Consider the following 25,518-nt stretch of genomic DNA (forward strand, 5'->3'; position numbering starts at 1 on the left):
TTTATTCAGACAGCCCTGTGCTTACTGCCTGGCTGTGCAGTGGCAACCTTTACAAATCCTGTATAATAAGTGGCAACTGCCTGAGGTGCCTCTGTGCTCTGGGTAGCAGCATTTCCATGAGTTGCCTGCTGCCTATTCCCACTCAGCACAGGGCATTTATTCCTCAGGTGCTCAGTGGAATTACAATGATAGGACCTTCTGGGCTCTTCTGATTTTACAGGAGATTTGGGACAAGGACTGGAGGAGTGAACTTGGGGGAGGTGAGTGTCCAGCCTCCCATCCGCCCTCCTTCTTCCCAGGGGTAAAACGGGGACCTTGCTTCCCACCAAACTTTAACCCCTCTGCCTGTGATTTATTCCTACTAGGTGCTTGGGATTTCTCAAATTTATCTGCAAAAGTGGCAAGTTCTTTGACCGTCTCTACCTTTTTATCCCATAAACACTGTTTCACATCATCACTAGACATATTCAGGAACTGTTCCTGAGTGACCAAATCACACATTCCTTCAAATACCTTTTCCCCTGACCCACTTATCCAGTAGATCTGTCATTTGGTTCACATAAGCCACATTACTTAATCTAGCCCCTCTCTTAAAGCTTTTAAATGTTACTCTATAAATTTCAGGTGTAATCTGAAACCGTTTTAAAGCCCATGTCCTTAAATTTACCATAATTGGAAGCATCTCTAACTGGCATCTTACTGAATATGTCCCAAGCTCTCCCAGTCAACTTTGCAACCAGAGTGGTCGTCTTTTGATCGTCAGGAATCACATGGAGAATACACAGCCTCTCAACGGTGATGAAGTATTCAACAATGTCCCCAGATTCACTATATGCTGGACACAACCGCTCCCACTTGTGGATTTCTGAAGAGGTGGAGCCCCCTGGTGGGGGGTTCTGTCTCCTCCTCTCCATTATGACCAGTTCATGCTTCATTTCTTTGTCTTTCAGTTCCAGGACTATCTCGTGGTCAGCTTTCTGTCTGGCTGCTTCTGTGTCAATTTCCATCTGTTTTAATTCCATCTGTCTCTTATGCATTCAGTCATTTTCTTCTGCTTGCAACCTGTGGCGCTCCAACTTTTTGGTAACTTTGCTTTCACTCATTTTGCTGTTTTTCCTGTCCCTACTTCTCTTGCCTGGAATAAGCAAACAGAAAATAACAAACCAGTAACCACTTTGTCTGTTCTCAAGCCAACACCGTTAAAACTCACTTAAAATCACCACTAGTGTCTAAGGGCAATAAGCTGTGTACGTTATCCTGCTTGACATTTGGAAAGATGAGAGTTCCAGTTGATGAACCTGCCAGTTAATAACTGCTGCTGGAAATACCAGACAGATTAAACTAATCAGGCCTTTGGAGAATTTATAAGGGGAATCCAGAAAGTTTGTAAATTGGGATTCTGCAGAAAAGTACAGGGGACTGAGAGCCTGTATAGCCTTGGGCAAGTCACATCACCTTCTGTGCCTCCAGTTTCTCCTTTCAACTTTCCCCTCCTCTGGTCCAGGGGTAGCAAAGTGTGACAAGGGGGGATACCTCTGGCACAATTTGCTATGAATGTGACAGGGCATCACCCCAGAGCACCGCATGAGAAAGTTCAGCGGCAGCAAACCTTTATGGATGATTGATGCCCTGTCACACTTTGTTACCCTTGTGAAATCTCCATTGTAAATATGGACACAACGGTAGAGAGGTATTTTTCAAAATATAAAACCTTTAGTACTGTAACAAGATATAGAAACAAGAACATTTTCGTTTTAGTTTTATTTTCAACCGTTTTTAAAAAAAAGCATCTGGATATATTTATAGATACAGGTTTCAGAGTAGCAGCCTTGTTAGTCTGTATTCTCAAAAAGAAAAGGAGGACTTGTGGCACCTCAGAGACTAACAAATTTATTTGAGCATAAGCTTTCGTGAGCATAGGCTCACTTCATCGGATGCGTATTTTCCACTGAATGCATCCGATGAAGTGAGCTGTAGCTCATGAAGGCTTATGCTCAAATAAATTTGTTAGTCTCTAAGGTGCCGCAAGTCCTCCTTTTCTTTTATAGATACAGTTATTAACACATTTTTTTCTTTACTGAAATGTACAGTAATGTTACACCTCATTACTTCTCATTTATATTTCAGCTGTATTATTTGAAGAAAACCAAAATACTCCTCATAACAAAATCATTCTACCATGTACATTTCAGTTAAATATCTGAGCTATGCATACTTGTTGCATCTGTATTCTTTCTTCTCATCAGTCAAGTTTCCTTCATTGGTTCCCTCTGGAAGGCAGGGCACGTACCCACCTCTTCTGAGAGGCGCACTGCACCTTTGATAAGTAATAGATGAGAAAACGAAATCACAAAACTAACAATGGTACAGATAATTTCAATTAACTGGTAAAATTTACAAAATAATATTCCTTGAACGTGTCATCATTACTCAAGATATGCCTATCAGCAGTGGTGAAAATACTCGCTACAGTGGAATTATTACAAAAATCCTAATTCTCAGGCAGGTTATTACTTTGGGTCAATATACAACTGACTACATCTTCAGCCATGAGTTTATTCTTGTACTACAAATAATCATATTCTCATTTATCTGCTCCAACATATGGTGTGTGTTTCTCATACCATTTTGTGTTTCTTACCATCATCATTTCATTTTGCAAGTCACATAACTGCAGTATAAGCAGCAGTCCTCCATGCTCTCTGGAAAAAAAATCAATAAAATGTAGTCAAATGGTGGTTACATTGTGAACAAAACTGTAAATAGAAATCTTGATTTGTTCATTAGTGTCAATTACTCCAAATAATTAACTGGTTTGCCAATACTTTTTTTGGTGGGCATATTTTAAATTATATTTGGAGCCACAGTCTGTTTCTCCGAATGTTGGTTTACTGCTGGTGGATATAATGCTATGCAAATAGATTTCACTGCTTTATCAATAGCAACCATTCACTCCTGCCACATTTTTAACACTACTTAAAATGACTTTATTCCATGCTTTCTGTTATCTTCCCATATTCTATGGGCTCACTAAGTATATGTAACAAAGTTATTACTTGACTCTTTCATTAAAATAATTGCTATTTTTTTTCTAAACGTAGTTAAAGCCTCTTGTGTGGTTTCTACGGTACAGATGTCTTTATGCTATACATATGTTTCTGCAAACTAATAACACTTCTAATTAGAAAAAACATCATAATCATGCATCATTAACAATTAATATTGAACATCTGGCATTGAATACCTTTTAGGATTAGTGGTCCACAGTTGTGCCCATCTCTTTGTCTTTTGTGTTCCACTATTTTGGTTTTCCAATCCACTGTGAGTTTCCAGTTCCTTGGTAGAGGACAGACCTGAAATTTGAAGGGATTGTACCGGAGCCGACTGTATGAGAGGGAACCTCATCAGATTTCTTTTGGCCCAATCCTCCAATTTGTCTAGGTCACTCTGGACCCTATCTCTACCCTCCATCATATCTGTCTCTCCCCCCATCTTAGTGTCATCTGCAAACTTGCTGAGGGTACAATTAATCCCATCATCCAGATCATTAATAAAGATGTTGAACAAAACCGGCCCCAGGACCAACCCCTGGGGCACTCTGCTTGATTCTGGCTGCCAACTAGACATCGAGCTGATGAACACTACCTGTTGAGTCCGACAATCTAGCCAGCTTTCTATCCACCTTATAGTCCCTTCATCCAGCCCATACTTCTTTAACTTGCTGGCAAAAATACTGTGGGAGACCGTATCAAAAGCTTTGCTAAAGTCAAGATATATCACATCCACCGCTTTCCCCATATCCACAGAGCCAGTTATCTCATCATAGAAGGCAATCAGGTTGGTCAGACATGACTTGCCCTTGGTGAATCCATGTTGACTGTTCCTGATCACCTTCCTCTCCTCCAAGTGCTTCAAAATGGATTCATTGAGGACCTGCTTTGCCGGGGATTGAAGTGAGTCTGTAGTTCCCAGGGTTCTCTTTTTTCCCTTTTTAAAATATGGGCACTATATTTGCCTTTTTCTAATCGTCCGGGATTTCCCGCGATCTCCAAGAATTTTCAAAGATAATGGCCAATGGCTCAGCAATTACATCAGCCAACTCCCTCAGCACCCTTGGATGCATTAGATCTGGACCCATGGATTTATGCATGTCCAGCTTTTCTAAATAGTCCTTAATCTGTTCTTTCACCACTGAGGTCTGCTCACCTCCTCCCCATGCTATGTTACCCAGTGCAGCAGTCTGGGAGCTGCTCTTGTCTGTGAAGACCAAGGCAAAAAAAGCATTGAGTCACTTCAGCTTTTTCCACATCCTATGTCACTAAGTTGCCTCCCCCATCCAGTAAGGGTCCCACACTTTCCCTGACATTCTTCTTGTTGCTAACATAGAAACCCTTCTTGTTACCTTTTACATCCCTTGCTAGCTGCAACTCCAATTGTGCCTTGGCCTTCCTGATTACACCCCTGCATGCTCTAGCAATATTTTTATACTCCTCCCTAGTCATCTGTCCAAATTTCCACTTCTTGTAAGCTTTCTTTTTGTGTTTAAGCTCACCGAAGATTTCACTGTTAAGCCAAGCTAGTCGCCTGCCATATTTGCTATTCTTTCTGGACTTTGGGATGGTTTGTTCCTGTGCCCTCAATAAGGCTTCTTTAAAATACAGCCAGCTCTCCTGGACTCCTTGCCCCCTCATATTAGCCTTCCAGGGGATCCTGCCCATCAGTTCCCTAAGGGAGTCTAAGTCTGCTTTTCTGAAGTCCAGGGTCTGTATTTTTGCTACTCTCCTTTCTTCCTTTTCTCAGGATCCTGAACTCAACCATCCCATGGTCACTGCTGCCTAGGTTGCCACCCACTTCTACTTCCCCTACCAATTCTTCCCTGTTTGTGAGCAGCAGATCAAGAGGAGCATGGCCCCCTAGTCAGTTCCTCCAGCACTTGTACCAGGAAGTTGTCCCCAACACTCTCCAAAAACTTCCTGGTTTGTCGCTGTATTGCTCTTCCAGCAGATGTCAGTGTGATTGAAGTCCCCCATTAGAACCAGGGCCTGTGATCTGGAGACTTCAGTTAGTTGTCCAAAGAAAGCCCTGTCTACCTCACCCTTCTGATCCCGTGGTCAAAAGCACACGCCCACCACGACATCACCCTTGTTGCTCTCACCTCTAAACTTAACCCAAAGACTCTCAACAGGCTTTTCTCCTGTTTCAAACTGGAGCTCTGACCAATCATACCACTCTCTTACATACAATGCAGCTCCTCCACCTTTCCTCCCATGCCTGTCATTCCTGAACAATTTATACTCATCCATGATAGTGCTCCAGTCATGTGAACTGCCCCACCAAGTTTCTGTTGTTCCAATCATAGTTCTTTGATTGGGCCAGGACTTCCAATTCTTCCTGCTTGTTTCCCAGGCTTCTTGCGTTTGTGTACATGTATCTAAGAAAACTAGTCAATTGTCCTACTTTCTCAGTATGAATCAGGAGGCTTCCCGTCTTGTACCCTCCTCCGTGTGTTTCCTCCCAGTATCCCACTCCCTCACTTACCTCTGGGCTTAGGTCACCATCCCCTGGCGAACCTAGTTTAAAGCCCTCCTCACTAGGTTAGCAAGTCTGCCTGCCAAGATGCTCTTCCCTCTCTTCGTTAGGTGGATCCCAGTTCTTCCTAGCACTCCCTCTTCCCGGAACAACATCCCATGGTCGAAAAATCCAAAGCCCTCTCTCCAACACCACCTATGTAACCACGCCTTCACCTCCACAATCCGACAGTTCCTACGTGGGCCTTTTCCTTCAACAGGGAGTATGGACGAGAACACGACTTTCCTCAAACTCCTTTATCCTTCTTCCCAGAGCCACATAGTCCGCAGTGATCCATTCAAGGTCATTCTTGGCTGTATCATTGGTGCCCTCGTGGAGAAGCAGGAAGGGGTAGAGGTCCGAGGTCTTGATCAGTCTTGGCAAACAGTCCATCACATCCTGGATTCTAGCTCCAGGCAAGCAGCACTTCTCGAGTCTCCCGGACTGGTCGGCAGATGGATGACTCTGTCCCCCTTAGGAGGGAGTCCCCAATCACCACCACCCGTCTCCTCCTCTTGGGAGTGGTGGTCATGGAACCCCCATCCATAGGACAATGCATCCCAGGCCTTCCGGCTGATGGGGTCTCTTTCTACTCCCTTCCCTCAGCGGGCTCTTCCAAACCCTTCTCCGCAGTAATAGCTGTGGAGAGCGCCTCAGAACAGTTTTGCACCTCTGTCTGCATTGGGGGTACATCTTTCTTTTTCTGGAGGCAACAGGCTGGCAATACTCTTCCCCGTTCTGCACCATACTCTCTGATTCCACAGCATGTTTTGCTTCCAGAACCAAACACCGACTTCTATCAGAAAATCTTCATTTTCTCTGATGCAATGCAGGGTTGATACCTGGTTCTCTCATCCTCTAACCTTCTCTTCCAATATGCAGACCAGCTTGCACTTTGTATAGATGAATTCGCCTCTGTCCTCTGGGAGAAAGACAAACATGACACAATCTGAGCTGGTCACAACAGCTGATCACTCACTAGCCATGTCTTCCTTCTAAGAGGCTCCTTGGATGTTGAATGTACTGCTCACCAGAGCCAGAAAGGCAGAAACACTCTGGGCGAACTCCCCGGCAAACTCCCTCTGTTTGCCTGTCCTCTGTTCGCTGCTCACTTGGTTCACAACTGGCTGCCTTTTAATAAGGCTGCTGGCTCGAAGCAGGTGGCCCGGCTCACAGCCTTCCCTCCAATCAACCACTCAAGGCCCACCTGGAACATAGCACTCCCAATTCACGCTTTTCAATCAAACACCGACATGGTCAAACAGTCACACTAGTCGAACAAACAGCACCCTTGAATTCAACAGTGCAGACAATATTATTTATTTTTACATTGCCAACAGAGTAAGAGTCTTCAAACTAGTGTTTTATTTTTTAAACTGCAGTCCTCAGAATTTCAAGACTTACATTACAGTTCAATTTTCATGTATTAACGTTATTAAAAACCCACAATACAGGAAATTATATCACTGGTACACAGGTGTATTTGAATCCTATGTAATAATACATTAAGTACAGATAATCCCAAAGTATAACAGTGGAAAACATCTTACCACAATAACCCAAGGATTTGGTGTGTTGAATGGAAGCACTTATAGATCACGTTGCAGAATTCCACTCTGTAATCATTGAGAAAAGAATTAAAAATGCAGTTATACTTGCCTGTGAAGCAAAGTGTGGATTACGTTGTATTTCCCAATTTCAGGACATGCTTACTATTACTCATTCCCCCAACATCGCCTTGTTTCTGCTGTTTCTTAAGACTGTGCGTAACTGCCTTTCTGAAAATGGGATTTGCCCATGTTGGGCAGGAAAGCGTGTTAACATTTACCTTCTCTAGTTTCATTCATCTTGCTCTGCCTGACAGAATGCTAGTGGCAACTAATGACGAGAGGGCTTGGACCTGTTGACACTCAAGCAAGTTGTTAGTGTGGCACACAAAAAACACAACGTAATTCATAAGAAAAAAGGCACGGAAGGGATCCTTACTGTTCCAAAAAACCTATGTAAGTCCGTTTACAAAACTTATGTTTTTAAGATCCCATGTGCTCTGTTGTACTTACTTTAAAAACTGACTAAGCAATGCATATATTTGTGTTGATGTCATGGCCCCACTGAACTGTATATCAAAACTAATGTGGCCCTATACGTGTCACGGATTGTATCTCAGGTATATGCCTCGAATTACTTCTGAGTGCAGGTTTGGCAGCAGTAAGTACAGTGAGATGCAGCAATTCAAGGTTTGTACTCACAATTCCAGGCTATGTGGAGTTAAACATGTCTTAGCACATATTCATCTGATGGTTGGATTACTGATATAATTGATATTTCCATGTAGCATCACGATAAGTGGCCGACCTTTCCACTTGTTTTCTTGACCACACAACACAAATACGCATCAATAACCTACAACAGGTGTTGAAAGAATAGTTAACATTTAAAAAACATCTGAGGAATCAATCCAGTCACCTTCCATGCAGAAGCAGATTTACCATGAAACAAACTGTGTGGTGGCATGGGGCCACCAATGACAGGGGCCCCCCCCAAAATGCAGGACAAATCTCATCTGACAGCCTGCCCCCGAGTCCCAGCCAACAGTGCAGCAGGGCTCAGGCAGGCAGGCTGTCTGCATTCCGTGGCCGGTGGTCCCACGCCGCTCACAGAAGCAGCTGGTTGCTGGCATGTCTCTGCGTGCCCCTGGCCAGGGGGAGGCGGCTCCGTGCACTGCCCCCGCCCCAGGCAGCACATGGAGACACGCTGCCCCCCACCCCACTAGGGGTGCACAGAGACATGCCAGCAGCAGGGCTAAGGCGGCTGGCTCCCTGACCGCTCTGCCTCCATCCCTCCGTGCCGCGCCGCTCCCAGAAACGGCCGGCATGTCCCTGCAGCCCCTGAGGGGGTGGGGGTGTCTCCGCACGTTGCTCCTGTCCTGGGCACTGACTCCGCAGCTCCCATTGGCCGGGAACTGTGGCCCGTGGGAACTGTGGTGGCCGTGCCTGCGAGCAGCAGTGCACAAAGACACCGCCCCCCGCCTAGGAGCCACTGCCAGAGGGGTGTGCCGGTCACTTTGGGAGCCACGCCACCCAAGGTTAACGCTACCCCCTGACTCCTCCTGCACCCCTGCCCCAGCCCAGAGCCTGCACCCCTCACCCCTTCCACACCCCAACCCCTGCGCCAACCCAGAGCCCCCACTCACTCTAAATCTGCCACTGCTTCCATGTTTACAGCTATTTCAATTTACCTCCTCACCCAGCCATCTTCCTAGCATCAGGTTACAGAATGAAGTGTCATACAAACCGATTTTTCTTACTTTGGCCTCCAGTCTCTGTGGGTAAGTACAAATCTTACTAGAAAATAAAAATTAACGGATATTACATGTATGGTAACACAATTACTTTTTCCTCTGTTTGACCATCATGAATGCTGCCATTCCTACCTGGAAACTTTTAACATGCTTCGTAAATGAAAGTTTGTTAACAAACGGTTTAAAAATAAATGTGTGGCAAGCATTATCTTTGAGAAACCATTCTTTGTCTTCACCATCCCCCATAAGCATATCATCAACATCACTTGGATCACTGCTTGCAACTTCTGCCACTACGCACTCTTCTTCTTCCATGCCTGTGACCTCCCCCTTGATCACTTGGCTGTCATGAGGCTGGCGAGATACATTGCCTCCCGTCTCTCCAATCTCTTTTGAGACAAGTGTTTTCTCATTGTCACCCACAGCAGTTTCCATTTCCATGTTTTCCTGTGATCTGTTTTCAGGGCCTAATGTTGGAAGCTCTTTAAATAGTATTAAGAGGGAGATACTGTACATAGATCCTAAAAGTTTCCCTGAGATAGTTTCCAATTTAACTCTTTTACCCTCGACAGTGGTCACTTTGTATGGTCCACAGTAGGCAGGTTGCAGCGGCCCTCCCTTTCTTGTTTTCCTTCTCGCATTCAGTAACATGACACTGTCCCCAACCTCCAATGTTAGTTTCCCACGTGTATGAGTCCTACTTCTGGCATGTCGTATTTGTGGGTTTTTCTTGTGCTTTAGAAATATTACTAAAAGCCAGTTCAATGTCAGCATCATTTCTACATTTCAAACGGAGGCTGCACTCGTCGTAGTGTTCTTCACGGAGCTCCTCGGAATCTGTTGGCTTTGTAAATAAATGGAGAAGGAGTAGTGTTTGTAAAATGAACAGTCACAGAATAACACGTGCATCTGAAAGCTGATGGTTGTTAAAGACACTTACCGTGTAATCATCTGAGACTTGGTCTGGGAATGTTGCTTCAAAGCCATACAGTAGTCGAAAGGGTGACATTTTGGTTGTTGTGTTTGGTTTTGATCGCAAATAAAATGTCACCAAGAAATTCCTCCCAATTCCTGCCAGTGTCATCAACCAACTTCCGCAATGATCTTTAACAAATGGTGATAGATTATTTGTGGGGGGAGGGGAAAGGACTGTGTTTACTGAGAGAAATTCTATGGAATCCAAAAGGCGTAAGGAGGAGGCCAGCCTCGTACACTCGTATGATTACTTTTTCTTGAAATGCATGAAAAGTGGGCTTGCAATGTACTAAAATAACTTTGAAGATTTTGAAGCAATTTACAGCTTCTGTCATAGTTCATTCTCCTTGCTATTAGTACTATAATTTTCCCAGCCCTAAAAATACCTTGTGATAGATTTGTTTGTGTTTTCAGCCAATCCATTGGTTTGTGGGTGGTATGGGCTGGTGAAGCTATGTTGTATTCCCAGTTTTTTTGCAAAGCTCCAGGTTACACTGAAAGAAAATAAGTTATGCCATAAACTTTCCTTTGGACAGGTTTGATTGGTAAAAAGAAACCAAAGAATAAAATGTTATAGCAGCCCTGATGGGGTGTCCAGCAGTTATCCTTGCCAAAGTTGAGTGGAAGTTCATAGTAATTTATCAGCAAAAATGCCCATAAAGAAAACTCACTAGGGCAATGAAGCCCATGTTCACCGTCAGCTATCTGTGACTGAATGTGTGGTTGAAGACATAGTCAAAAACAGCTTCAGAAATAAGTATTTACCTCATTATTGAATTCTGACCCACAATCTGTCAGTATACGCTGTGGGCATCCCAATTGCATTATAATTTTGTACATTTTGTGTGCCACCACAGATGCCGACTGATTTATATCTTGGGGCTGTAGATGTGTGTTCATTATGTTTTGAAGGCCAAAACTATAAATGGGTTCAACAAAGAATTAGATCAGTTCCTCAGGATAGGTGCCTCAGCTATTAGCTGAGATAATCAGGGATGCATCCCCATGCTCTGGGTGTCCCTAAACCTCTGACTGTCAGATGCTGGGACTGGACAATGGGATTGGCACTATATTTGCCCTTTTCCAGTCTTCTGGAATCTCTCCCATCTTCCATGACTTTTTCAAAGATAATCGCTAATGGCTCAGATATCTCCTCAGTCAGCTCCTTGAGTATTCTAGGATGCATTTCATCAGGCCCTGGTGACTTGAAGACATATTATTTGTCTAAGTAATTTTTAACTTGTTCTTTCCCTATTTTAGCCTCTGATCCTACCTCATTTTCACTGGCATTCACTATGTTAGACATCCAATCGCCACCAACCTTCTTGTTGAAAACCGAAACAAAGAAGTCATTAAGCGCCTCTGCCATTTCCACATTTTTTGTTATGGTTTCTCCCCCCCCCACCCTGCATTGTGTAATGGGCCTACCCTTTCCTTGGTCTTCCTCTTGCTTCTAATGTATTTGTAGAATATTTTCTTGTTACCCTTTATGTCTCTAGCTAGTTTGATCTCGTTTTGTGCCTTGGCCTTTCTAATTTTGTCCCTACATACTTGTGTTATTTGTTTATAGTCATCCTTTGTCATTTGACCTAGTTTCCACTTTTTGTAGGACTCTGTTTTGATTTTTGGATCATTGAAGATCTCCTGGTTAAGCCAGGGTGCTCTCTTGCCAGACTTCCTATCTTTCCTATGCAGTGGGATAGTTTGCTCTTGTGCCCTTAATAATGTCTCTTTGAAAAACTGCCAACTGTCTTCAATTGTTTTACCCCTTAGACTTGCTTCCCATGGGGTCTTACCTACCAACTCCCTGAGTTTGCTAAAGTCTGCCTTCTTGAAATCCAGTGTCTTTACTTTGCTGTTCTCCCTCCCACCATTCCTTAGAATCATGAACTCCACCATTTCATAATCACTTTCACTCAAGATGCCTTCCACTTTCAAATTCTCAACCAGTTCCTCCCTGTTTGTCAAAATCAAATCTAGAACAGCCTCTCCCCTAGTAGCTTTCTCCACCTTCTGAAATAAAAAATTGTCTCCAATACATTCCAAGAACTTGTTGGATAATCTGTGCCCTGCTGGGTTGTTTTCCCAAGAGATGTCTAGGTAGTTGAAGTCCCCCATCACCACCAAGTCCTGGGCTTTGGATGATTTCGTTAGTTGTTAAAAAAACCCTCATCCACCTCTTCTTCTCTTAGGTAGCCTGTAGTAGATCACCCATGTAGATCCCCACCCTTGGTTTTTTACCCCTTTTATCCTTATGCAGAGACTTTCAAGAAGCCTGTCTCCTATTTCCATCTCCACCTCAGTCCAAGTGTATACATTTTTAATACACAAGGCAACACCTCCTCCCTTTTTCCCCTGCCTGTCCTTCCTGAGCAAGCTGTACCCTTCTCTACCAATATTCCAGTCAAGCGTGTTATCCCACCAAGGCTCTGTGATGCCAACTATGTCATAGTTGTGTTTATTTACTACCATTTCGAGTTCTTCCTGCTTATTCCCCATACTTCTCGCATTAGTATCCAGACATCTAAGATACTGATTTGATTCCCCCCCAGTTCTGTCTTCTCTCCTTTATCCCTGCTATAACAGCCCATGCTCCCCCCAAATTCTGACCCGTCTCCCAGGTCTCCATGTTTTTCACTTACCTGTGGGCTGTGGTCATCTGCCCCTGTTGAACCTAGTTTAAACCTTCTCACAAGGTTAGCTAGTCTGTATCCAAATATGCTCTTCCCCTTCCTCAATAGGTGGACCCCATCTCTGCTTAGCAGCCCTTCTTCCTGGAACAGCATCCCGTGGTCAAGGAAGCTGAAGCCCTCCTGGTGACACCATCCTTGCAGCCAGGCATTCACCTCCAGGATGCATCTGTCTCTACTTGGGCCCCTACCCTTGACCAGAAGGATGGAAGAGAACAGCACCTACACCCCCAACTCCTTCACACTCCCTCCTGTAAACCTGTGCTATAAAAAGAAAAATTTAGAATTAAAAATTTCCAATGAGAAGTCATGGGAAATGCTCTACTAGGAACGCAGGTGGCATTGCTCAAACACCTAGCAACTATTTACTCAGAAATGTTTCCCATGATTATTTGCTATTAAAAGATAAATTGAACAGCACAGTGAGATCCATCTGCACTAGGGTAACAAAGGTCAATGATGAAGTGCTAAAAGTATTGAGTAATAAAATTTTTAAAAGAAGGAGCAAAAAGTATATTTAAAATGGATTACAAGGAAGGGAGTGCCATTCAAGGAATGGCAGCAGCAGATACGTAAGACACATGTCTGAACTGCTAGGAGACTTTCTTCAGACATATAAACTGATAAGGGATTCTTTAAATACTCAAAATGTGTGACACAGCTTTTGGAGGTGTATGTAGAACAGAGGTGGGCAAACTACGGCCCGTGGGCCACTTCCGGCCTGCGGGACCATCCTGACCTGCCCTTGAGCTCCTGGCCAGGGAGGCGAGTCCCAGGCCCCTCCCCTGCTGTCCCCCCTCCCCCACAGCTACGCTGCCGTGCGGGCAGTGTGGCTGGCTCTGGCCGGGCAGCGCAGCTGCTAGTCCTGCCACTCTGAGTGGCATGGTAAGGGGGCAGGGAGCAGGGTTGGATAAGGGGCAGAGGGTCCTAGGGGGCAGTCAGGGGACAGGAAGCAGGGGGCAGTCGGATGGGGCAGAGGTTCTGTGGGGGGGCGGTCAGGGAGCAGGGGGCTGTGGGATAGGCATGGGAGTGCCGGGGGGCCTGTCGGGGGCAGGGGTGCGGATAGGAGTCGGGGCAGTCAGGGGACAGGGAGCAGGGGGCAGTCGGATGGGGCAGAGGTTCTGTGGGGGGTGGTCAGGGAGCAGGGGGCTGTGGGATAGGCGTGGGAGTGCCGGGGGCCTGTCGGGGGCAGGGGTGCGGATAGGAGTCGGGGCAGTCAGGGGACAGGGAGCAGGGGGGGTTGGATGTGTCAGGGGTTCTGAGGGGGGTGCAGTCAGGGGAGGGGAAGTGGGAGGGGGCGGATGGGGGCGGGGGCCAGGCTGATTGTGGAGGCACAGCCTTCCCTACCTGGTCCTCCATACAGTTTCACAACTCCAGTGTGGCCCTCGGGCCAAAAAGTTGTCCCCCCCCGATGTAGAATATTTCATTGAATGAAGTCTCCGGCAGCTCCTCAGTAGGTTGTATCTGATAGAGAGGCGCTCCCTGGGATGCCCTGTGGGATGCCCTGTGCCTTTACGGACACAGCCCTGGGAAGCTGAGCTGTCCTGTTGTGCGAGAGGGGAAATAAAAAAGCCCCTCTGCCCTCCCGTCCCTCCCTGGGATGGGGCTTTGCCCTCGGGCCGTGCCTCCTCAACCCAGTTCGTAACCCTGGCTCCTGCCCCTTGTTCCTGATTTTGCGCCTCAGCCCCTCATCTTCCCCGCCTCCAGCTGTCTGACCCCCTGCACAGTGAGTTTCTGCCCCCTGCACATCCCCCCACCCTTTGTAGGGGGACCAGACAGCAAGTGTGAAACATCGGGACAGGGGGTAGGGGGGTGATAGGAGTCTATATAAGAAAAAGACCCCAAAATTGGGACTGTCCCTATAAAATCGGGACATCTGGTCCCCCTACCCCTTTGTCCCCCTGTTAGTCCCAGTGAATAGCAGGCAGCAGATTTTAAACCCAAGTGAGGGCGGAGTGAGGGCAGTGGCTTCTGCAGACGTTACTGAGCATGCTCAGTCCACCCTGGCCAAACAAGCAGAGGACAGGTGTAGGGAGCTGGGGTGATGCTTCCTTAACAGGATACTGGTGGAGCCCAAATATAAACGTTTCTATGCCCTGATGCTGACAAGTAACGGTCACCATGGACCCACCCCAGAGGTGGCTCCATCTCAGCACTGGATGAAGTAACCCCTGGTGTGGAGCATTTGTCATGGGGTTTGGGGACACTCCTGGTGAAATCAGTGATGGGAATGGGCAGGGTTAATACAGTAGTAGGGTGCTTCTCGGACACCAGACAGCAAGGACCCGCGTACACCCCGAGCATCCTGTATCCCTTCCAGGCCCTGTTGGTGGCAGGGAACGAGCACCCTCTGCAGAGGCAGCTTCCCACCGTACCAGGTGGGTGAGGTCATTTCTTTTATCGGACCAGCGTCTGCAGGGGAAAGAGACAAGTTGGTCCGATAGAAGGTATCACCTCCCCGACCTTGTCTCTCTAATACCCCGGGACCCACATGGCTCCAGCTCCCACCTGGAGGCAGCCCTGTCTCAGGGCCCTCCCAAGCGTCACCCACTGACCCCTTGCCTGTGTAGGGGCTGACTCAGGGCAACCATTTCCCATCCCAACAAGGGCAGTCTGCTGCTGATAAAATGGCTGGGGAAATATCCCAAATGTGAGACGAATGGAAAAGTGACCATCAGAGAGGAAATGGGGGGCTTTGTGAGCAGAACCCCGAAAGGGTCAGCGAGGGGAGAGAAAGGGGGGAGCTAGTGGCCGTACAGAGAATCACAGGGTGAGAAGGGACCGCAAGGGACATCCCTGCACTGCCTGGCGCAGGCGGCTGTTAGCAGCTGCAGGGCGGACCCAGCACAGGGCAGCGCCCCGGCTCCCTGGCACGGCGCGGGGCTCAGGAGGTTTCCCGGCCCCAGCAGCTCCCGTCACCGAGAGTCACAAGCACCCTGCCGGGGGCCCGCCGGGGGCAGGGCCAGGCCCGGGTAGGAGCCGCCCCTTCCTGTCCCCTTTGTGTTTGCAGCAGCGCAGCCATGGCCGGGGCCGGGAGCGCAGCGCGGAGGCTGCTCCAGCCCCGCAGCCCGCGGAGCAGCGCGGTGGGCCCGGGGGCAGCGCGGAGCGCGCAGGGCCGGGGGGGGGCCGAGGGGCGGAGACACGCGTGGGGCGGACACGCTCCTGCCGGGGGGGCGCGGGCCCGGCTGCCTGGTTCGCCCCTGCCCGGGTCCCCGAGCTCCCCGCAGCCGGAGAGGGGCTGCCGGGCGAGCGTCCCGGGCGGCGCGGAGCGGAGCGGGGCAGCCGCTGCTGGGGGCCGGTGCGATGGAGCCCGGGGGTGGCTGGGCCGGGAGGGGCCCGGAGCGCGGCTCGGCTGCGGAGCTCGGCGCCCAGGCTGGGCCCGGGAACAGGGAGCTGGGGGTGGGTGTAGCTGGGAGTGGTGATGAGCTGCCAAAATCTTAACAACCGGTTCCCTCCTCCTCACCCCGCGAGGGGGTCGTTGCCCACCCCTGCCCCCCTGGGACTCCTGCCTCATCCAATGCCCCCCGCGTTCGTTGACCCCCCCTCTCCCAGGACCCCTGCCCCATCCTCCCCTGTCCCCTGACTGCCCCCAGAACCGGGCAGGAGGGTCGCGTGACCCGCCATAGTGGGTGCCCACCCCACCCTTAAGAGCCAGAGGCACCTGCCGGGGGGCGAGGTGGGGAGTCCCGGCGGTGCTTACCTGGGGCAGCTCCCAGGAAGCATCCGGCAGGTTCCTCTGGCTCCTAGGGGTGGGGAGCGTAGCTGGGGGGGAGCAGGGGGAGCGGCCGCTCCCCCCACTGATCACATCAAAAGTGGCGCCTCAGGCGCTGACTCCCTGGGTGCTCCGGGGCTGGAGCACCCACAGGGAAGATTTGGTGGGTGCAGAGCACCCACCGGCAGCTCCCTGTCCCACGCCCGGCCCCAGCTCACCTCCGCTCCGCCTCCTCCCCTGAACGCACCGCCCCACTCTGCTTCTCCGTGCCCCCCCGGCTTCCCGCGAATCAGCTGTTCGGCGGGAAGCCAGGGAGGGTTGAGAAGCAGGCCGCGGCTTCCCACTCAGGCTGAGGGTGGCAGAGGTGAGCTGGGGTGGGGAGCAGTTCCCCTGCGCCACCCCCCCCCCCCCCCCCGGGTTACCTGCTGCGGCGCGGGCGGCCCTCCTCATGCCTTCCCGCCCCAGCTCATCTCCACCTCCCTGGGCCTGAGCGCGAAGCCACCGCCTGCTTCCCAGCCCGCCCCAGCTTCCCGCGCAAACAGCTGATTCGCGGGAAGCCGGGGGGGGGGGGAAGGGGGCGCGGAGAAGCAGAGCGGGGCGGCGCATTCAGGGGCGGAGGCGGAGCAGAGGTGAGCTGGGGCCGGGGGTGGGGCGGGGAGCTGCCGGTGGGTGCTGTGCACCCACCAAATTTTCCCCTTGGGTGCTCCAGGGCTGGAGCACCCATGGAGTCGGCGCCTAAGGGCTTCTAAATTTAACAACCGGTTCTAGCGAACCGGTGCGAACCGGCTCCAGCTCACCACTGTCTGGGGGTCAGAGCCGGGCTGTGAGGAAGGGCTGGGGCTGTTTGGAGTGTGTCAGTGTGTGGGGATCAGAGCTGGGGATTGGGGGATATTGGGGGGGGGGGCATGTTTAGATCCAGCACTTGGGCAGGGTTGGGGGTGGCAGCTGGGGAAGTGGGGGGAATGTCTGAAGTTAATTGTTAGGGATGTGGGTGTGGCCGGGGGGATGTTCACCAAGGGGTCCTGTGTTTTTTCTCTAAAACATGCTCCCCCTTTCACCAGCCCCTCTTGGATCTTCCTTGCTGTGGTTGAACTAGACCTGCCTGGAAAAAAACAGTCTAAGTGGATCCCAGGGACTCCGCTTGGGCATCTTCAGGGCAGGCTGGGCTTTGAAGTCTCGCAGTTGTGAGGCCATTTGTAGCAGTTTGTAACCCTCTCCCCTGCTTCTTCCAGGAGGCACCAGAAGAGTGTCTGGCCCCTCTGCGAAAAGAGAGAGAAGTAGCCAAAGCCGAGGAGAAGCGGCAAAGTGAGGAGCTGCTGGTAAGTGCCCCCTGCCCCTCAGGTTTGCCTGGGCTCACAGTGCCCTGAATGACATTGTGAATGCGGAGCCCGTCCTGCCAGGAAACCATCCCCACTGGAGCCCAGGGAGCATGCAGGGTCAGGCAGGTGAGTAACACGATGTCCTTGGGGTGCAAGAGGCTGCTGTGCAGGAAAGTGTGAGTCTGTGTGTTAACCCAGAGACCCTGCCCACAGGCTGTCTGGATGTTACAGTTCCTTTATAGCAGTTAGGGGAGATGGGGAGGAAGGAGATGAAATGTGGGCTGCAGAGATGGAGAGTTTGGCTCAGGGCAATCTGATGAGATTTTGGGGAGAAAAGTCTCTTCTGGTAGCGATGTACAGCTCATCCCTGCCCTGATCCCTCCCCCATTCCTGGCCTAAATGAATTTCCCATCACCCACTGCAGGAGATCCTGTGTTCTGGTCAGGGTGGATAAAAATCAATGATTTTTTAATTTTTTTTTTAATTGGATTTTTTTTTATTTAAATCGGATTTTTTTGATAAAATGCTTTTTGAGGAAAAAAGCTATCTAAAGATAGTTTTAATTAAGATACATTATAGCTCAAAGGTATCTCATCATGGAATAGGGATTATAAATTCTAATTCTATAGTATGAGACAATATAGTCATGTAATGTTTAAGAAAAGTTTTATAAATGAGTTCCAATAGTTCATGGATTAGGGACCCAATTTTGTGGGGTTCCAGGGGCCCCTGTATAGATTATTTAGGTTAATCTTTCTATCTACCCAATGGGACTCAGTGCTCAGTCTCGAAGATACCATCACAGGTGCTTAGTTTTGCAGTTCTCAAACTGTGGATTTGTGTCTCCAGAGATAATGTGCTTGTGAACAGCAAAAATGTTTTTAAATAAATAAATAATATATAGAGGTGAGAAATAGTTAAATAAAACAATTTAAATGTCTGTCTGGTGAGATTCTCCTCCTAATACAGCATGGCAAGAAAATCCTTCAAATATTTAATGATTAACCGGTTGAATTTGGAGATAGTTCACTTCCCAATGACTTCATAAATATCTGCTTCAATTACCTTTGGTAAATGAAATAACCAAACAATCATTCATTTTTTGATATATCTGTAAAACTGACGTGAAAAGTTTTCAGAATACATCACCTTAAAAATGTATAGTGTGTACCTTCTAAAAATGAAACCTACGTCTATCTCTGAGTTGTGAAGAATATGTATTAAGGTTACAACAACCAACAAGAATGTACTTTTATGTAGAAATCCATGATTAAATCGATTCTTCCTGACTACTGATATAAATCATGATTTAAATGAATTTGATTTAAATCAAATCCACCCTGATTCTGGTAAATAACTCCTCCATCTGCAAGAGGCACATTTATGGTTCTCCCTTGTGACTGATCTGCCCTTTCTCTGTGATTGAAGAAACAGATGGAAGTCGAGAGGCAGAAGATCGTCTGGGAATGGAAGGAGCTGCAGGGGTTTCTGGAGGAGCAGGAGCAGCTGCTGCTGTCCCAGTTGGAAGAGCTAGAGAGAGCCATTGTCCAGAGAAGGGATCAGGGCCTCTGCAAACTTTCTGGAGAGATTTCTGCGGTCAGTGAGAGAGGAGGAGAGAAGGGGCAGCAGCCGCTGAGCCAATCCCTGCAGGTCAGACCATGTTATTGCAATGATAATATGCAGTGTTTCTTTAGGAGCATCTTAGCCCTCGACCCCAAAGCTCGTTGCAAAGGGGGGGGTCAGGGCAAGGTCCCTATTTTACAATGGGGAAAGTGAGGCATGGGGGGAGGGAGAGGGGCAGAGCTCTGACCAAGGTCACACAGTAAATGCCTTGTACATGTCTAAATGCATTTGGGCTTGAGTGTGACATCCCTTCCCTACCATGCCAACGTCCTGAGCAATGTTCCTTCTAATTTTTTCCATCCACGTGTGGAATGAATTTTGTTTTGTGCACCGATATCGAGGTAATGTGTGGATGTGCGCCACCAGTAGAAACAAAAAACCTCGATGTACTGTATATTTTTAAAAAGTTACCATAGGGATAATTACTTCAGGTAGGACAAGTTCGGCATTTTAGAACTTACTACTCAAAGAATTAAATTTAAGCATAAGAGAGAAATAAAAATTATGCATTGCATAGACCAGTCAAAAAACTAAAATAACAGCACTTTGAAAGAATAAAATTACAGAGAATATATGTGCATTGCAGGAAGTACCAAGAAGTAACAACAACAATAACACAAGTATATGTTGGGAGGTGAGTGTGAAAGAGACAGTGTGTGAGAGGGCGAGAGAGAGTACCAGTGCAGGGGGGTCCTGGGAGCAGCTGGCCAGGGGCTCCAAGGCAGAGGGCAGGAGAAGCATGGCAGCAGGCAGAGGGGCACCTAAACACAAGTCGCTGGATGTGCGCGGCTCTGCTAATCAAGTGTGCGGTACTTGATTGACTCTCGCATGGCCGCCCAGCTTAGAGGGAACGCTGGTACTGAGTGTAAGGCCCCACAACACCCCAGGTGAATGGGTTTAAGGAGTAGGGTGCTTGCGGGACTCTCAGCACTAGTGGGAATTTCACTTTCCAGGCAGATGCATATTTTCTTCCTTGTAAAGTGCATGGGGAGAAACTTCCCCCGATGACGACGTCCCAGCAGGGATCCCTGGGGGGTGGCAGCTGCTCTCCGGACATGAATTTGAGTGTCTGATAGTCTCCAAACACCCAAGACTCCAATGGTGACTGCCCTGCAGAGCAGGAGGTCTCCCCAGCCTTGGACACCCCACCTGACTGCATCTCCTTTCTCTCCCTCTCAGGGTGCTGGAAGCACTGGGAGCAGGTAAGTCCCTGGCTCCATTTCACTCTTCTCCTCCTCCCCCCCCGTGCTCAGTTATGCTTGGGAACTGCACTAAAGCTGGAGCTTCCCCCTGCCCCTGCAGTGTTAGTGCCTGTGACCACATCTCCACTAGTGGCTGCTTCACCAGGGGGAAGAATCTGTTACTATCTGACAGCTAATGAGGTCACACCAACGCTGTCAGACGTATGGGCCAGACCCTGCCTATCTGATCTGTTTATGTGGCCACATCACATATTCACACTGTGCAGAAACTCAGCTTTCAATTTTATAGTAAGTTTCTACTCTTCATGGTTGCAAAGAAACCCTCCCAAATGCAAATGGACACACTGTTGTCTGTCTGATGCAGCCTAAAGCCGTGGCTCAGGCAGCTGTGAACTCCCCCCGTTAATCCTATTGGCGTGTCAACTGAAATGATGCCACTTTAATGTTAACATTCAATATTCCATGGCTGATCACTCTAGCAGGTGGAATGGGGAGGGGGTGGAAGTGAAGCCCTTTAGGGGTGGGAACAGGGAGTTTCTGTAGGAAGGACAGAACAGAGGGGAGATACAAAGACAAAAGAGAGAAATAGAGAAAGAAGGGTGGAAAGGAAGGGAAATAAAGAGTAGAAATAGCAGGAGCCCTAGCGGGTGTGGGAGGGGGAATGTTCCCACTGAGTGATACTAACTCAGAAGTTTATTTCCTATACAAAGGGCAGACTCTCACCTTGACCTTGGTATGTGGGTCTCCCATTGAGAGCAGGGAGTGTCCTGCCAGGAATGGAGCAGTGTACAGAGTCCTAAATTGATGTCATGGCCCACTGACCATAACAGGAAGTGGAATATGGCCATCTTCACCATATAAGCTGGACACCCCAGCTTCTGTTGAAGGCTCAGAGCTCTTGGCATTAAAGGGCCCAGGCTCATTCCCTGCTGAAGACCTGGCCTTCATCTGGGGCCTCAGTGAGCATGAGAGACGCCCACTCTTTAGTCCATGTCTCCTCCCTTTCCCCATAATCCCAGTGCCGGTGCCCCTTGTTACCGGAGTAACCCAGTGTGGGAGGTCACTCAGCTCGCCAGGCAAGGAGAGTGTCCCAGAGAAAGCTCCCAACCTGTCTCCATTCCTCCTCATGTCCTTTCTCTCTGGGCCCATGGAGAGCACAGGGCTGAGGGCAGGTGACTCACCGGAACTGTGATCATTGTAGGCTACAAAGCTCAGTTCCAGGTTTCCTGGAGTTTGGGGACTTCTGGGGCTGGGGCCCATTTCTCTTCCCTCCTGCTTTCCTTAGCAGGGAGGACAGGAAGTTTCAGAAGCCAGAGCCGGGGTTTGTGGAGCTGGAGAAGAGGCTCTGCGATTTCTCTCTGAAAAGTGCCATCCTGCAAGAGGTGCTGCGGGGATTCAAAGGTGAATTGGAGTCTGGGGTGGCATCTCCTCTGGTTAGATTGAATTGCCCTGGGGAGGAGGCGGGGATCTAGCAATGTTACTGATCCTGAGCTCCATTTCACAGTCCAGCTCAGCGAGTCACCCTTCCCCAGGGGAGTACCCCGTGGGGCTTGCTCTGTCTGCAGCGGTCTGTGTCACCATCTCATAGTAAACAGCAGTTACCTTAATAACCACTAGGAACAACCCTGTGAATGCCAGGGCCTGAATTCTCACCTCTCCCATCCTCTCCTTCCCCTAGAGACTCTGCGACTGGAGCTGGGGAGTGACACAGGTACGTTTCTGTCTCTGATGGGCTATGCAGAGATTTCAGACCAATCACCATGTTAGTGTACCTGGAAGCTGTTGAACAGTGTGAAACAGGGTGAGCCTCGTGACTGCCCCATTCACTCCTGCTGTGGCATCTGAAGGGGATTCAAAGTAAATCCTGATCTTGGGTGTGTTTCCCTGTGGGGAGAGGAGCAACACTCTGACTGATGTGAAATAGGGTGAGACGAGGACAAAACATCCAGTCACTGAACAATCTGACAGCTTTAATGAGTGACTGAACATGGTCACATGGGGGGAGCTGAGTTTCAGGAATGAGGAGGGACTGACCCTGAATGAGAGATGGGGCTGGTCTTCTGTGTTCAGACTGGCTGTGAAGGGGAAGAGAGCCCTAGATTGCATCTGGGATCATTGTGAATGAGAAGGGAACTGCTAGAGTGTGTCAGTGTTTCTCACACTTTCCCATTGTTGACCCCCCCTTTTTTTTTTTTTGGTCCAATCCCTTACGTTTAGTGTGACAGTAAGAATAAAACTTGTATAAAAGCTGAGCCTACATGACTTGGATGTGCGTGTGTCTCATGAGGTTGACAGAGAATAGTTGACTTTGAAGTTTAAAAGTGGCAGGAAGTGGGAGAATGAGACTTTCTTTTCTTTAGATCGTAACAAAACAGATAATATCTGATTGCCTGTCACAAGCCGCTTGGGGTTGTGAACCACTGCTTGAGAAACAGCAGATTAGATCATTCGTTATCTTATATCCCTCTTGGCTATGAATGGGAAGAGGGTATTACTGTGTGTATGGACCTACTGGGAATGAGCAGTTAGCTGCTATACAAGATATGGACTGAACCAAAGGACAATGAAGTCCCATAAAACCCCCATTTCAAAAATCTTTTCCTTATTTTAGAATCCCAGCTGTGAAATCGGGCAGCTAGCAGCTGGGCCCAGTGACCCTTTCCCTGGTGTGTCTGTGTCACAGCCAGAGAGACTGAAACCCAACCAGGGGTTAGCAGAGATGAGGATGAAACACAAAGATTGGATCCAAAATTTCCTTAACACTTGTTGGATAGTGAAGGCGTCCATGAATAGACAGTAACCAAGTCACCTCGGTAGAGGGAGGGGAGAGAGAAACTGAGGAGAACTAAGTGGGGAGAGAGGTCACAAGCGCCCAGACCTACTCATATCCAGTTTCTGTCTCAGCACTGGACAGATTTTGTCCAGTCCCTGCCTCTGCCTAGATTCCACCCTGCCGGGGGAATGTGCTGCCCTCGGGGACCATGTCGGGTGTTAAAGGTTCTCCGTGGGTTTAGCCTTGGTGGGAAGGCTCGGGTCTGCGCTGCAATAAAGCGACTGAGTATTTTGCCTGTAGAAGAGCCTAGAACATTTCTCTGTAGGGAAAGAGCCTGGGGGAACGTGCTGTGAAATTATCTAAAGCCGGTTCTGAAATCTCTCCAATCCCCCTTCTCACCCTGGCAGGCTGCAGAACAACATCCACGTTTCACTCCAGATGGGCCCAGCCTCCCAGGGGATGGGGAAGGGAAATGGCTGCTGTGGAGCTGGCTCAGGTAGGGATTATGAGAGAGTTGCTCATGAGTTCCCTCTGGACTGTGAGGGGCAGTAAACACATAGGAGATGGGAGCTTCTGGGGAGTTTAGTTTGGAGGTGGGAGGGGGCAGGAAATCCACAGGGTGGAGAAAAGGAGGAGGACAGAGTGTGACAAACCTGCTGGGACTTGTTTAACCTGAGGCTCACATTCTAGGAACAGATCCATTGGGGTTGAGGGAGGAAATTGGCCTATTACGGAACAGGGAAACACCCACCTGGGCAGGGCTGGGGAAATTATCAGACTGCCAGTGATGAAGCTGGAACCTATTAACCAATGGCTCCTATGAGATATGAAGGGGGCACCCACCAGTGGGGCTTAGGGCAGATGCCCCATCCCCTCACATCCAGCTGCTGGCAGTGAGGAGGGTATTTGGATTCCCCCCAAAGGGCTCCATCCCCTATATCGGTCTCTGGCTCGTAGGTGTGTGAGGCATGAGAATATCCTGCTCCTCTCTGTCTGCTGGGAGGGATGAGGGACTCTCTTTCTCCCCTCACCCTGATGCCTCCTCAGAGGGTGCAGGTCGGACTCTGCTGACTGCCTCCCAGAGCTTCCATTTGATTGGCCCTGCTTCCCTGTGACTAGTGGGTTGTGACTGGGGTAGCAGGTGCTGAGTGAGGGACTCTTGTTTTTTTAGGGTCTGGTGACCTTCGAGGAGGTGGCTGTGTACTTCACCAGGGAAGAGTGGGCTCTGCTGGACCCTGCTCAGAGAGACCTCTACTGGGATGTCATGCAGGAGAACTATGAGACGGTGACGATGCTGGGTAAGGATTTCTTTCCCTTGGTTATTAGAAGGGGAAATGAAGAGGTAAAGTTGACATCATCTCCATAATACAACCTTAACTCTTCCCAGTTTCAGCAGCACCCTGACATGCCAGTGACACACACACTAGCTTTCTACCCTCTGCTGCTAGAGAACGCTTTGGGAGCAGAGCACAGGAGCTGTACAGCACAAAGTCTAACATCTTCTGTATGATAAGGCAAAACTCAGGTGTAGGTTTGCCATAAAGAACAGAAGCTGCCTACACCCCTGGCCAACACTCGAACACTGAGCCCACTCCACTCAAACCATCTCCAACTTGCAAAATGTTTCCACCTCTTTACACGCAGCCCCTGAGGATTCCTTCTGAGTCATTGCCTTCATGTACCCCTGTCAGGCTTCCCTCCCCACTCTGAACTCTGGGGTACAGATGTGGGGACCCACATGAAAGCCCCCTAAACTTATTTCTACCAGCTTAGATTAAAACTTCCCCAAGACACAAATCTCTATTTGTCCTTGGACGGACGGTATGCTGCCACCACCAAGTGATTTAGACAAGGGTTCAGGGAAAGGACCACTTGGAGTTCCTATTCCCCCAAAATATCCCCCCAAGCCCTTACACCCCCTTTCCTGGGGAGGCTTGAGAATAATATCCTAACCAAATGGTTACAAGTGATCATAGACCCAAACCCCTGGGTCTTGAGGATGCTGAAAATCAATCAGGTTCTTAAAAGAAGAGTTTTATTTAAAGAAACAGTAAAAGAATCACCTCTGTAAAATCAGGATGGAAGATAACTTTACAGGATAACAAAAGATTCAAAATCACGGAGGAACACCCTCTAGGCTTAGTTTCAAAGTTACAAAAAACAGGAATAAACCTCCCTACAGCAAAGGGAAAATTCACAAGCTAAAACAAAAGATATCCTAACACGCCTTGCCCGGCTTTACTTACTATTTTTGTAATATTAGGGACTCGCTCAGGATTGTTTGGAGGAGATGGATTTCTGCCTGGCCCTCTCAGTCCCAAGATAAAACACGCAAACAAAGAGCACAAACAAAGT

The 25,518-nt window shown here is 48.7% G+C and overlaps 1 protein-coding gene and 1 long non-coding RNA gene across 29 annotated transcripts in view; one reads left to right on the forward strand and one right to left on the reverse strand.

The window, feature by feature from the left end:
• Positions 1-405: 405 nt before the first annotated feature.
• Positions 406-3,067, reverse strand: LOC119563816. The gene is made up of 3 exons (XR_005222420.2): positions 2,642-3,067; positions 2,216-2,317; positions 406-1,135 (listed from the first exon to the last, which is right to left on the reverse strand). It is a non-coding gene; the product is annotated as an uncharacterized LOC119563816 (long non-coding RNA).
• Positions 3,068-15,462: 12,395 nt separating this feature from the next.
• The window catches only part of LOC114019838 (zinc finger protein 420), a 35,821-nt gene continuing 25,765 nt past the window's right edge, over positions 15,463-25,518 (forward strand). For 21 of the 28 annotated variants that reach the window (XM_043529962.1, XM_043529965.1, XM_043529964.1 and 18 more), the window contains exons 1-9: positions 15,463-15,617; positions 17,479-17,565; positions 18,994-19,215; positions 19,775-19,822; positions 20,368-20,390; positions 21,676-21,791; positions 22,069-22,101; positions 23,571-23,659; positions 24,335-24,461. In XM_043529962.1, coding sequence (XP_043385897.1) covers positions 15,555-15,617; positions 17,479-17,565; positions 18,994-19,215; positions 19,775-19,822; positions 20,368-20,390; positions 21,676-21,791; positions 22,069-22,101; positions 23,571-23,659; positions 24,335-24,461 — 808 coding nt within the window. In that variant the 5' untranslated portion in view covers positions 15,463-15,554. Of the gene's footprint in view, positions 15,618-17,478; positions 17,566-18,993; positions 19,216-19,774; positions 19,823-20,367; positions 20,391-21,675; positions 21,792-22,068; positions 22,102-23,570; positions 23,660-24,334; positions 24,462-25,518 lie in introns of those variants that run through there. The other 7 variants (XM_043529968.1, XM_037879200.2, XM_043529974.1 and 4 more) reach the window with 4 other exon arrangements.

The sequence above is a fragment of the Chelonia mydas genome, chromosome 15, assembly GCF_015237465.2.
Source record: "Chelonia mydas isolate rCheMyd1 chromosome 15, rCheMyd1.pri.v2, whole genome shotgun sequence".
In the NCBI taxonomy this organism is placed as follows: domain Eukaryota; kingdom Metazoa; phylum Chordata; order Testudines; family Cheloniidae; genus Chelonia; species Chelonia mydas.